Source organism: Elephas maximus, chromosome 4 (genome assembly GCF_024166365.1).
Source record: "Elephas maximus indicus isolate mEleMax1 chromosome 4, mEleMax1 primary haplotype, whole genome shotgun sequence".
NCBI lineage: Eukaryota > Metazoa > Chordata > Mammalia > Proboscidea > Elephantidae > Elephas > Elephas maximus.
This window is the reverse complement of record NC_064822.1, coordinates 60,745,612-60,758,813: the sequence shown is the minus strand read 5'-3', so window position 1 is coordinate 60,758,813 and position 13,202 is coordinate 60,745,612. Positions and strand designations below refer to the sequence as shown.

At 51.8% G+C, this 13,202-nt stretch overlaps 1 protein-coding gene across 1 annotated transcript in view; it reads right to left on the bottom strand.

Annotated features, from left to right (window-relative positions):
* Nucleotides 1-10,546, bottom strand: part of CCND2 (cyclin D2) — a 29,826-nt gene extending 19,280 nt beyond the window's left edge. Inside the window, exons 1-3 of the mRNA XM_049882242.1 lie at nucleotides 10,122-10,546; nucleotides 8,162-8,377; nucleotides 5,210-5,369 (exon numbers count right to left, since the gene is read on the bottom strand). Of these exons, the coding sequence (XP_049738199.1) occupies nucleotides 5,210-5,369; nucleotides 8,162-8,377; nucleotides 10,122-10,316 (571 nt within the window). The 5' untranslated portion in view covers nucleotides 10,317-10,546. The remainder of the gene's footprint in view (nucleotides 1-5,209; nucleotides 5,370-8,161; nucleotides 8,378-10,121) is intronic.
* Nucleotides 10,547-13,202: the final 2,656 nt, after the last annotated feature.

Here is a 13,202-nt window from a genome sequence, read left to right as displayed (position 1 = left end):
AGCAAGGTGCCCAGGTTCCCTGGATTGCAGGCAGATGCCCAGAGCAGGCTGAGCATGCTGAGGTTGGGAAGAATGAGGGCTCTGTGCTTTCTGCAGCATCTATCACTATCTAGTTGTGTACGTGTGTGTGTTCCAGAAATGACCTGATCGAGTCCCCGAAGCCTCGTGCTGTTTTGTCAAGAGTGGGAGAAACCGAGGCCTCACAGGCAACTGGAGATGGCTCACGAGCACACGATGGAAGACAGACACCCGCAACGATAGTCTCAGTGAATCTCCCCTTCCTTCAGATGTGGTTCACCCAGAGCCCAGAACAATGCCCGCATACGAGAGACCTGGGGCATCCCTCCCCCGCCCCCGCCAGGTGCAGTGGAGGCAAGGGCACGCTTTAGGGGTATTCCAGCTCTGGTGTTGTTCGCTTGCTTGTTCCTTTCAATGGTGGGGATGGTGAAGTATTACTAAAAAAGAACTTAACTTTCATCTGCTTCCAACACCTCCTTTTACAGATAAATCCATGAAATTCTATGCGATTATGTGATTGTCTAATGTCACTTATTATGAGTCTTGGGTCTGGGGTTAAAACTGAGTTGTAGGCTCCTGATTCAGTAATCTTTGTAATTTTCTAAAGGTTAAACAGCTCCTCAAGGCCACCTACTGTATATTGCTAAGGAATGCTGGGTAGCATTCTGATTTCAAATCAGAAGTGGAAAAAAAGCCCAGAAGTAAAAGCCCTGGCTTGGGACTTATGTTCATGGGCCATCATCCCAACCATGACACCAAGAAGCTGTGTGACCTCGCACACGTGGCTTAACCTCCAAGGAGGCCACCAGAGCTCCTCTCTAACACGGGCAACGACAACCAGAAGCACTCCACATTCATCAGCTTAGTATCTGGAGCCTCTTGGTACAGTTTCACTGAAGACAGAGTTCTGAGTTAAAGAGGTTTAAAACCACGGATTACACGGCCCTGCCCAGCAAGCTTAGCCCTGATTATTTGGGCTATGGCTGCCGAGGACTTGAAGCAAAAGCGTGACTGCTTTGCTCTTGTTCACCACTAGGGGGAGAGAGATACATGTTCCAAAGCTGAGGAGAAACAGGGAAGCCATAGTCAGGCATTCCCCCCATCGCCACTCCCCCACTCCCCCCCCAACTCCAACCTGCAGTCAGGTGGAAGTTTAAAGGCCAGAACCCAGGGTTCTCATTGGCCCACAAATGACGTCAACACACACCTCATCTGCCACCTCCAGAATAGGTTCAGCACACCCTGTCCTCCTAGGGCAGGACTGCCATGACCAGCTAATTCGGCTCTAACTCCAAAGGAAGGCATGAGTGGGAGGAGGAGGGGAGGGGATGGCTGCAGAATGGCAGGCAGCCTGCTGCTCATTCATCTTACAGCCAGATGGGAAGTGAGATAGCCAGCCTCACACTGCCTGTCCCCTCGGGGTGCTAACACAAGAACTGAGACTCCCAGTTCAATAGGCCACTTCCTCTCAGCCTCATGACTGCTCAGCTGTAGAGGCAGCTCTTCCCACTCTGGATCAAGGGCCAAGCCACCTACCCTCCCTGGACCGCCACTGCCTTGCTATAACTTGGGGATGGAAACTAATGAAACACCTTTAGGTGAAACACGTGGTAAACCCAGAAGATGGGAAAGCACAATGGACTACTATTATCACTGGAGCTCAGGCCTTGAGGTGGAGAAGCCTGGGAGGGGGCTATTCATGCGCACGGCACAAACACCTCAGGGTGGTATCTTAAGGCTGGGCTCCTGTACAAAAAGAGGGGGATGTGGGGTACTATGGGTAGGGAGGTTAAGCACAACCCTCATCCCCATCAAGTTCTAAATCAATGCCATTGGCTCTTCTAGACTAACTGGAATCATCTGTGGTGCATGATATCATGTGTCAAGAATCTCCCAATGCCAGAGTGCAATCCTGAGTCATCTTGAATGGTCTTCTCTCCCCTCGTTTGCAGACCTGGAGAGCTCTAACATCAGAACCACAACTAGCAGGACAAAGGCTCAGCCCTGCTCCCCAGCATCAAAAACTTTAAGAAAGGAGCTGGAAGTTTTGAAGGTCTCCTCCCAACTGTCTCCTCTGGTCAGGACCAGCTGGGGGAGGGATATCAGGCAGTCCGAGGCAGTCTCTCCTTCAGAGGCCATTTCAGGTCAAGCTGGGAAGGGAAGGAGTGCACTTCTCTGCCCTGCCACCATCTTACCCCTGAGCTCACTAAAAGACGGATGCTCCGCTACCCTTTCTGCAGCCCCTCCATGCTCTTCCGCGCTCTCTTCCCCTTTCACACACACATACGCTCTCCACAAACTCTGCAGAACCACTGCCAGCTCTTTCACAACCAACTTTTCCCATAAACCAGCCACACAGCCCGGGGGGCCGGCTACCATCTCCCCTCAACCCCCATGGGCCTCCAAGACCCCGGCTGCAGGTGCCTCATCAGCTCTGGGGCAGCACTTCGAGGACTGGGGGCAAGGCGAGGGGGCAAGATGTCAGGGGCTGCATGGAGCTCAGCATCTTCTACCATCTGCCCTTGTAGACACAGTCCTAGACACGCACCAATTCTTCACACCCTGGCCCCCAGAACATGGAATTTCATCTTCCTGAAAGGTTTCCCTCCAAGTAAGGCAGCCCTCGGGTTTCATCCTGTAGGTTAATGCTATAACCACCATGCAGGGGGGATTCTGTGTGACTCAGTCACTCAAACCCAAATGCGGACCAAGGAAAGACAGCTCTCCCAAGACAGGCACTCCAGACCCATGAAACTCCTCTGAGAACCTCCCTTTGCTCTGGTCAGTCCCCACCTGAGTCTCAGTACTTGGTGCATTTAGCTGGAGTTGTTCTTTTCTGTATCTAGGTCCTCTAAAAGGCAGTAATGCATCTTCATGACTTCCTCTGCCTCCCTCAGACCTCTGTCCTCAGTCCCTGAATCCCAGGCTCCCTACTCTGGCCCCGAAGTTGGCAGCCACCCCAAGAATCTGGGCAAGAAGGCCAGGGGTGGGGGATGGGATCCCCAAGTTTATGGAACAAGCCCTTACAGAACCTGGGGATCTGCCCGTGCTTGGGTAATTCCACCCACCACTCCCACTCCAACCAGAGAGGAGAGAGAAGGAATGGGTAGACAGACCCCGAGAGACCTGTCAGTCAAGAGACAAGGTCAAAGCAGAAGCCAGGCTATCAACAGCTGGGCAATGCAGGAGCTTAGGGTCGGGGGTCAGCCGTCCCAGGGCCAGAGCAAAAGGCCTGGTGAACCCCTCCCCCACTGTGACTCTGACAACAGAGAAGGAAGGGACAGCCGGGCTCGGGAGACAAAATGACAAGTCAATGAGGGACTGACCTCTAGGACCCAGGCCAGACAGCAGAAGAAGGGAAGGAAACAGAAGAATGGTCACAGTCTGAAGACTGCAAAGGTCCATGGGGCCCTGAAGAATGGTCCCCAAGGGTGCAGGAAGGGCAGCTAACTCTCCCACAAAGGGGCCCTGGGCACATACACACTCCGTTAGCCCCAGTCCTGGTCCAGAACGGCAGGACTAAAGAAAGTCACCCAGGGGGACACTGTCCCCTGAAATCAAATGTGAGAGGCTTGGAATCATCGGCTCAGGCCAGTGTGTGCAGAGCACAGGGGCCCTGCTGGGAGTAGATTCGGGCAGACTGAAAAGTAAGGTCATAGTATCTTGGCTGAAGAAATAAAATCAGAATTCGGGGATGGTGGCATTTTATAATTAGTGCCATGGCATGTCTGTTCTACACCCTGCCGGTTCACAAAGCATTTCCATGAGTGGCATCTCGCTCTCATCTTAATTTTCTCAATCACCTGAAAAGGCTGTCGCATCACCTATCAGCAGGCTCGTTTTGCAGAAAAAGAAGATGAGGTTCAGAGAGGTGGAGCAGCCTGTCCAAGGTCACCCAGTGATAAGGAGCAACACCTAACCTTTTGAATGTGAACACAGAGCATTTATAGACTGTTGTTTTTAGTTGTCCTCAAGTCGATTCCGACTCACGGTGACCCTGTGTGTGCAGAGTAGAACAGTGTTCCATAGGGCTTTCAAGGCTGTGACCTTTCAGAAGCAGGTCACCAGGCCAGTCTTCCAAGGTACCTCTAGGTGGGTTCCCAACTCCAGTCTTTAGGCTAGCAATGCAGTACGTAACTGTTTGCACCACTGCACATTTTATAATCATCTCTACAAACGCATCAAAAACATGCAGCAAGATACTGAAAAAAGGTAGCCCCTAAGCCCCACCTATTGACAATTCAACTACTCTTGACACGTTTAAGCTCACACTACCCTTAAAAATCCACCCAAATGGCCAGTTCTTTATCGAACGTTTCTGAGCGTGACAATATGAATTTTTGACACCTTTTCTCGCCTGGATGAGGAAGGCTTCAGGGTTTTTACTACGGTCATTACTAACAAAAAAATAGTAAAACTGGCCATGGTTCAATTTAATGAGGCAACATTAAACCACTGCTTTCAGTTTATTACGAAAATGGGAAACAAAGGGGTCAACAGAAACTATGTATCAGTTGTAGGATTAAAATGGTGACTGAAATAGCTTTTAAAACATGAAAAAGACATTGGCTACTGCTATTTTAAAGGCTGCACCCCCAATCGAAACACTGCCATATAAAGCGAGGGCGTCAGAACTCAGGGCTCCGAAAGGGAACCCTTGCTGAAAGCCAGCCATCCGGTAGAGGGAACAGCTAGAAGGCAATAAATGCCCTATAGTAAAAAGAATTCCTTTAGTCTCCCTTACTGGGAGCAGCAGAGTCCTTATCTTGACATTGTTCCTTTAACCTATATTTGCCCCCACCCCCTCCTAAATTTCCCCTTGGGCTTATCTCCAAGCCATCCTTTTCCTCAAAAGATTAAAGATTTAAACACAACCATCGAGCAGTACATATAATCTTCAAAGAGCACTTTAGACATCATAAAGAATATTTTAACAGGCACTAATATTTTTTTTCCCTTACCACACCTGTCCTCATAAACCATTTATGAGTTTAGTAGCGAAAGAGAATGTACCAGCCCAGATAAAGAAAAAACCACCACTCAGGAATGAAACCTTAGGCTGTAGACCACCCTTCCAGAAACACACAAACACATGAAGCTGAGTAACACAGTGTGCCTCCCCCCGAATGTCATGACCCACAGAGCTCCTCAGCTGCCCTCGCCTCCCTCTCGGGCTCCAGCCTATTCCTACCAGTGGCACACAGAGCAATGAAGGTCTGTGCATGCTTGCGGATCAGCGGCAGCTTCTCCCTCGGCTGGGGCAGCTTACGAAGGATGTGCTCGATGAAGTCGTGAGGGGTGACGGCTGCCAGGTTCCACTTCAACTTGCCCAACACCACCAGCTCCCACTCCTGGTGAGGAAGGTAGGAAGAGTATAAAATCCATAGGCTAACTTGGTGTCTGGGGCTGGGGATTGGGATCCAGACCTCTTTTAATGGCCCTCATTAGGTCACTTGGAGATGGGAAGGCACGCCTCATCTGTCAGCGTGCCCCTAAAGCTTTGAAGCTGTTGAAGGCTCTTCTTATGCTTCAAATGGCAGGCTCCATTGAAGATAACGAGAGCCCAGGTAACTGTTGCCAAGATTCTCCTTTCTCCTCTTTCCTTTTCTCCCCAGCTCCCCTTACTCCCACCCAACCCTGACTTCCCATGCAATGCTGCTTCCTCCCCACCCAGAATGTTTAACCTAGAATAAGATGCTGCCAAGGTCACTGTGGCCCTTTGGTAGTGATTTCTTCTATGTGTCTCTATCGCTGGATTAATAGTTTTTTTAATACCCAGCCCAAACTCGTGGAAAAATGATAAACATGGTTAAAGCTCAAAGCAAGGTTCTCTGGCCCAACTCCTTGGCAACCTATCAGCTTGCTCACATTTGGTGCCCAAAAGTGCCATTTTTCTCTTCGCTGTTAGAACTTTCCCCTTGACACATCATGCAGAAACCATGGGGAACTGACACTTGGCCACAAAGCACCCTTTCACCTAAACGTTTCTCAGGCCTCTGTAACCATGACCAAATGACCAGGATTGTCATTAAACCAGTCGTCATCGAGCTGACTCTGACTCATTGTGACCTCACGTGTGTTGGCGTAGAATTGTGCTCCACAGTTTTCAATGACTGATTTTTCAGAAATAGATCGCCAGGCCTTTCTTCTGAGGTGCCTCTGGGTGGGTGTACCTCTAACCTTTTGGTTAGCACCTGAGTACATTTGCACCCCCCAGGGACTCTGGGATTATTATTACTCTCCTTCCCCATTTTGCAGATGGAAGTGATTCTAGCAAGGTGAAGGTGGCTGTTCAAGGTCACAAAGCCAAGTTCAGGACAATACATACCTGTCTCTTGTGAGCCTCTGACTAGCAGCCCACCTAATGAAAAACCCTATTTCTCTCCCCTATTGAGACACTTTTGGAAAATTGTGCTAAAAGGGGAAAAAGTCAGAAAAAAAAAACCATAAAAATATGGGCAGAGGAAAAATATGCTTATCAATCAATAGTTTTTAAGAATGAGAGGAGAGACCAGCTCACCAGTGTCTCCCCGCTGACCCTAAGAACCCTGAATCCCTTCCACTGGCTAATGGCGAGAGCCATATGCTCAGCCAGTGTCAGAGTCCTGATCCTCTTTCTGCTGCACTGCCTGGTGGTGTGACCAGGGCAATGCCATTTTCTTCCCTGGGCCTCAGCCTTTTCATTTGTAAATAAGAGGACTCCACATCCCAACTTCGGGGCTAAAAACATGAGGAACGCGATGAAGGCAGGTTTGTTTGCAGCAATATAAATTAACTTGGCTCATCCTGGAAAAATTGGGGTATCCCAAAGAATACCAACTCCGTCCACCATCATGTTGAAACAAATGGACCGGATGGAAGATTGATTTCCCTGCACTACCATGAGAAAGACAAACCGGACCCAAATCCTAACAATTTCTTTTTCATAAGTGCTGAAGTCTGCCTTGGTTTTTTATAGAGGGTTGGAGTATCCCTGGTAGACGACTAAACAATCAGCGTCTTCAAAGACAGTTTGAAATCCCAGCGCTTTTTTCTCACAGCGCAATGTGAGTACAAGCCACTCGTCTTGCACCATTATTAAAGGAAGCAGATCTCCCAGAAGAAAGTACCTTTCTGGGCCTCTCGGACCAAACCAGAAGCAGCTGAAATCTGGCAGCAGTTCAAAGGTGAAGTCATTCATGCCCCTCTCCACATTCTCGGCAATTCCTCCCCCAACCTTGCACATGTCTACCGCTAGATGGCAGCACAGCTCCAGAAAGGAAGGCCCCTCACAAAGGGCTCAGTTCAAGAAACCAGTCTTAGCTCTGTGGACTTTGTGCAGGCCATGCCAGTAAGGGGGGGCGGCAGGGGGGGAGAGAACCCCTTTTCTAAGCAATATAGAGAAAGTTATGTAGACCACTGAAGGGGTAGCCTCAGAGCTGCTCCACCATTCCAGTGTTGCTATGATATAGAAATCACACATGTGGAGCTTAAGGGAAAAAAGGTTCAGACTGGTGGGGCAAAAAAAAAAAAAAAAAAGTTCCCTGGCAGAAAGCTAGAGGCAAGATGGGACCACCAGGACTGTACAGAGGTCACAACCCCATCAGAGGTACAGGCACAGGCCTCGGACTCCTCTAGTGAAAGGCTAACATTTGATTTTGCTCAAAAGCTAATGAGCTGATATTTACTGTACAGCTACTATGCGCACGTACTATCTGAGACTAGACAGATACACGACACTAGCTTTAAGCTCCAGGTTTTTAGACAAACCAACACATTCCTATTATGTAAGCACATTCCTTATCTTGTGAGATGTCAGACTACATTCTCAGAATTCAGTGACTGAAAATGTGAATTTAATTGAAGTATTATCCTTGTACTCCATCCTTCCTCCACACACACACACACAATTACAAACGAATCTCACCAACACAAATCTCCATGTTGGTCTCATTTGTCCACGTAGCCTCTGTGCTTAGAACACTGCCCAGCAACACAGTAGGAACACAAAAAACAGACATGTGAAAAAAGTGTGAACCTTCTAGTGGTGGGGAAATTTGGGATCCTGAGAATTTGTTTTGGAAGGAGTAGGCAGAAAGCACCTTAGGCCAGGAGTAAACAGGGTGAAGAGCAGCAAGGGAGGGAGGAAGGGAGCAGTCATTACCAGCAGTTCCTGAGGCTTGATGGAGTTGTCGGTATAAATGCACAGTTTCTCGGCTGTCAGAGGGATGGTCTCTTTGAGTTTAGAGGCCAGGAACATGCAGACAGCACCCAAGAGTTGCAGGTGGGACTTAGGGGTCGGGACCCCAGCCAAGAACCGGTCCAGGTAATTCATGGCCAAAGGGAAGACCTCTTCTTCACACTTCTGTTCCTCACAGACCTACAATAGGAGTGGGAACGGGTTGGGAGGGGAAAAAAATAGTACAGAAAAAAGAAGAATAAAAAAAAACTATGGCAAAAACAAAAAAATATTTAATTTTTGTGGGGAGGGGGAGGGGGCAGACTGCGTGACAAGAATAAAAATGAAGAAACTGGGGTAAACCTAAACAGCCCATCCAAGTTCGAGTACTCCTCGGAAGCCTAAAAAACGGGGTGAATTAAAGATCCAAAGCGGGGAGTCAGAGAATCGCGCGGTGGCTGCACGACGCTCCCTTTAGCCACTCACTTCGTTGCTCACTCTCTAACTCACTCTTTTTTGGATTTCGTCATCTTTTCAAAAAATCAATAAAAATATTCTGGAAGCTCCAGGGGTCTCGTGCTTGGTCCCATTCGGTCCCCCAGACCCTGCTCTATCATTCCCGACAATTGGAAAAATTGCCGGCGGGGGTCCCTTCGGCCCAGGCGCCGCTATTGGGGGGGTGGGTGGGGAGAGGTGGGGAAGAGAGGGGGAGGGAGAAGAGGAAGAGCGCCGCAGCCTCGGCAGCTGGAGTCGGAGCAGGGGGGACGGTTTCAAAAAATAATTAAAAATCGAGAAAATATCCTAGAAAAGCCCTTTCGGCGTGAAAACCCCAAGGAGGAGCTAGACTTCCCAAAACGGAGGTTTCGGGTGCCGGAAAGGTCTGTATCTCGACCCCCGGAGCTCTGGATCCCGGGGGAAAACTTGAAGGGGTAAGAGCCGCGGCGGGAGTGTCCGGCTGCGGCCCACAAGGGCAGAAACTAGGGAGCGTGGTGACCAGCTGGGGAAAAGACGGGGGCCGGGAAGCATCCGGAATGAGGCACGGGGGGATCTGACCTCTCATTTAGGGGTGCCCCGATATCCTCCCCCACACACACCTCCTCCCCCCCTTCCTACCCCACCCAACTCTCCGCACCGAGGAAGCAGGAAAGCCAAACTGTAAGTAACCTTCGTGAGGTGGGGGTCGGAGGAGAGGGCAAGGTTAGAAATGGGGTGGCCGGGATACGAGGGTGCGAGGGGGAGCGGGCGACGTCTCCAGACTTTCCAATCGGACTTTGCAAAGCAACATGGCGAAACCACGGCAGGTCCAGAGCTGTGCATACGTGGGCACACAGTTTGCTCGGCAAAGATTTGGAGCAAGGGTAAAGAAGTGGCTCTTTTGGGTTCCCCTAAAACACACGTTTCTTCAATGTGACTTCCGGGGCTCCTGAATTCCCCGTTTCTCTCCTCCTCCCGCCTCCCTCCCCCCCCTTAAGTGCCAACGCGGAGTCGCGACCACACGCGGGGACCCGAAGCTAGGAAGAATTTGCTTTGGCATTTTGGGGGGCTACATTTTACTGTGGGTCCCCATGTCGCGCTCCTACTGCCTTCTTCACCGCACGGAAAGCAGCCACTGCTTCGCAAAAGGCAGGTCGGGATGGGGGTGGGAAGAAGAGGAAGCCACATGCAGGCACACGCGCGCGGGATGCTCCCCCACCCCCGCCCCAGGACAGCCTTGTTTCTCCCGGATTTTCCTCACCTCTCCTCTCCCCCTCCCCCAAATTAATCTCGCATCCAGCAAAAAACCGAAACGAAGCCACGCGTCCCACCAAAGGGCTCGGGATAACCTCGCGCCCAAGAGCGGGGAGGGCGGTACAGAGACTACCCTGTCCAGTTTCAGGGTCCCTGCGTGGGGGCTGTGAATCGGGGTGGGAACATGGTTCCTAGAGAGCGTTGCCTACGTCCCTACCTCCAGCATCCAGGTGGCCACCATCCTCCGCATGTAGGGCTGGATGTCCTTCTGCACGCATTTGAAGTAGGAGCACTGTGGAAGGTAGCGCTCCTCGATGGTGAGCAAGTTCTGCAAAATGCGGTCGTCGTAGAGCAGGTTGGGGTCTGGCACGGCCCTGCGGACCGGGTCCACCTCGCAGCACAGCAGCTCCATGGCGAGCCGGGCGCGCACTGGTTCCCCTGCTCTCTTCCGACTGGAAAAGTTTTTTTTTTTTTTGGAGGGGGGAGGGGAGGGGGATCCCCTTACCGCCTTCCTTTGGCTAAATAGAGGGTTTTCGGGAGAAAGTTCGGGGCAGAGAGAGAAGCTGGAGGAGAAGAGAGGAAAGGGATAGGCGGTGGGAGAGGAGAGCCCCGGGGGCTGCTGAACTCGCGCCTGCCCTCCCCTTCAAATTTGTCTCGCTCTGCCCAGCTCGCTCTTCTCTCTGCACTCTGAGGCAGTGACGCAAGCTGGCTGGGCAGTTAGTTCTCCTCCCTCTCGCTTCGCTCCCCTCTCTGGTTCCTCCTCCTTTTCCCTCCCCTCTCGGTCCTCCCCTCCTCCTCCTTCCCTCCCACCCTTCCCCTCTTGTTATTAAGGAGAACAGCAGCTGGCCCGACCAAACTTCAAACGCGGTCCCCCGCCCCCCTACCCCTCTCCTTAGCTCTCCGAGGCCCTCTCCCCCTATCCAGCCCCGCATGCCAGGGGCCCCGAAGAGGGGAACCCACAAAAAGACCGATTCCTATGTATGCCCTCCAGTGTCGTACATTCTCTGTAGGTATATCAGACCAAAATGCGATCCTCCAACTTGGGCTTCTTCAAAACTGGTCCAAATACCCCCGCCCTTGTAGTCAAGATCCAGGAATGGCGGGTAGATTACTTGGACATGGGGTAGGAACAGACAATTGAGAAATTGATCTCATAAAAGTAATGAAGTGATTTTATGAAATAGCAACCACGCATACTTGAGATGAAACTTATGTGTCATATACCTTAAGTTTATGTTCTGGTCATCTCGAAGCCATTTGAAAAGCCTGATTAAAGGGACAAGGGCATCACCCCCCCCTCCAGACGTGCGTGGAGAGGAAGAGGAGGAAGGGGTTGGCGTTGGGGGGGGGCTGTTTCTCCGAAGAGATACAATATGACCCTTGAGCAAAACTCCTGTTCTTGGGGCACTAACGGAGTCAGTGGAGGACGCAGTGATGGGCCCAGGGCTGCTGCAGACCGGGGGCAGGGCTACCAGCGGCTCCTCCGCGGCTGGCGGCCACGCAAGAAAAACCCGCTTCCTCGCCTCTGCATCTGCTGACAAGCCGCCCGAGGTGTCAGTGCCGAGCGTGGCCACACTGATACAGCTTTCTAGGAAATAGCCCGGGAGGGGGGAGGGGAGGGGGCGAGGGAGGGATTAGGTTTGGCTCCCCCTCTCTCCCCCTGCGCAAACAACACCACCCCTTCCTTTCCTCAGAGGCCCGAGATTTCTACCCTAGGTCCTTCGCCTGCATCCTCGCCGCTTTCCCCGGGGTCACGCCTCACTCGCCAACCAGGGCTTTCTCCCGGGGAACGGGTTTGCGGTGGAGACATTGCCAGCGCAGCCCGCTCTGACACGTGCTCACACGCACCCTCGGGTCAAGGCTGTTTTTACAGAGGAGATGGTGGCGTTTCCTTACCTCCTTCCTCCCGCCACCCTGCATTGCAGTGCTTTTCACTTTGGGAGGAAAAGGAGTGAGCCCAGCGCCCCTAACCTGTTGGTCGAGCTGGCACGTGCAGTGAGCTTGGCGTGGTTTGGGGCTCTCTGGACACAAGGAGGTGGACCCAGGACCTCCTTCTCCAAGAATGGGGGCCGGTCCAGGGACAAGGAGAGCAAGGCGGGGGTGGGTGGGTAGGGAGGCCGGGCAGGGTGAGCTGTTCACAAGGTTCCCTGAAAGGCGGAGGAGGGGAGGTGGAAAAGAGAAGGCGGGGAAAGAATATACCAGAGGTGCAGGCGATTAACTCAGGCCCCGAAGCCAGCCTCTTTAAAACCAGGGTGGGGCGGAAGGGGTGGGTGGTTGTGGGGTGGGGGGGATATCGCTTTAAAAGGGTGAGTAAGAGTTTGGGGCGCCGTCTCCCCTCCCTCTATTTGCATAGCCAATAGCTCTGGGGCTCCTGCTACTGCGCGCTGATTGTTACCGGGCAGATTACTTTTTTTTTTTTTTTTTTTTTTTTAGTAGGACGCGTTCCCCGCTACATCAAAAGGAAGCCAAGGGAGGGCGGAGGGAGAGCGGGGACTGGGGCGGGAGAGGGCCGGAGAGAAGCTGGGGCGTCTGCGACCTTATCAATAGCCGCGGGAATTAGTATCGGATCTACTGTCTGTAAAGAAAGGGGAGGGACGGGGGCGGGCGAGAAAAATGTCTTAATTGCTGTGGAAGCCATTAGCTTTCGGGAAGAAAAAAAAAAAAAATAACACTGAAAAAACCAAGTTGCAAACTCAAAATGAAACAGTTCCGCGCAGCGGATGACACCCGGGCTGAGTACAGTGTTCACAGGAATACAGTCGGGTCCCTCACAATCACCTATTGATTTTAGTCAAGTTGGACTTCCCGACTTAAGCTTTTGACTCACTCCGGATAAATACACTGACTTACATTTTAAGACCCCATAAAGGAATTACTCAAACGTCACCTCAGCCACCTTTGAGTGGATCAAAGAAAGCTGCTGGGGCGGGAAGGGGGAGAAGGTGCAGGTTGAGAGAGGTATTTTTAAAGTATAAATCTAACCCGACAGGCAAGGACAGAAGCCTAAGAGAGCTTTCAGGCTCTTGACATCACTTGATAACTAACCAAGCACGGTCTTTTTCTCCACCTCCCTGCAGCGGAAGCCTTTTGAGTTCAGGGTTCCCTGAAGGGGGCCTGGGGAAGAGACGGGTGGTCGTCCCCAGGGCCTCGCCCACCCCGGGGACAAAGCCTGGGTGGCGAGTGCTCCAGTCTCCGAGTGAGCCGAGGACTCTCTCGCCCCTTCTCTCCCTCCCTACCCCACCCCCGTCTAGCTTTACAGAGAAATTCCGGGGAGGGGGGGCGTTGGGGCCTGTTAGAG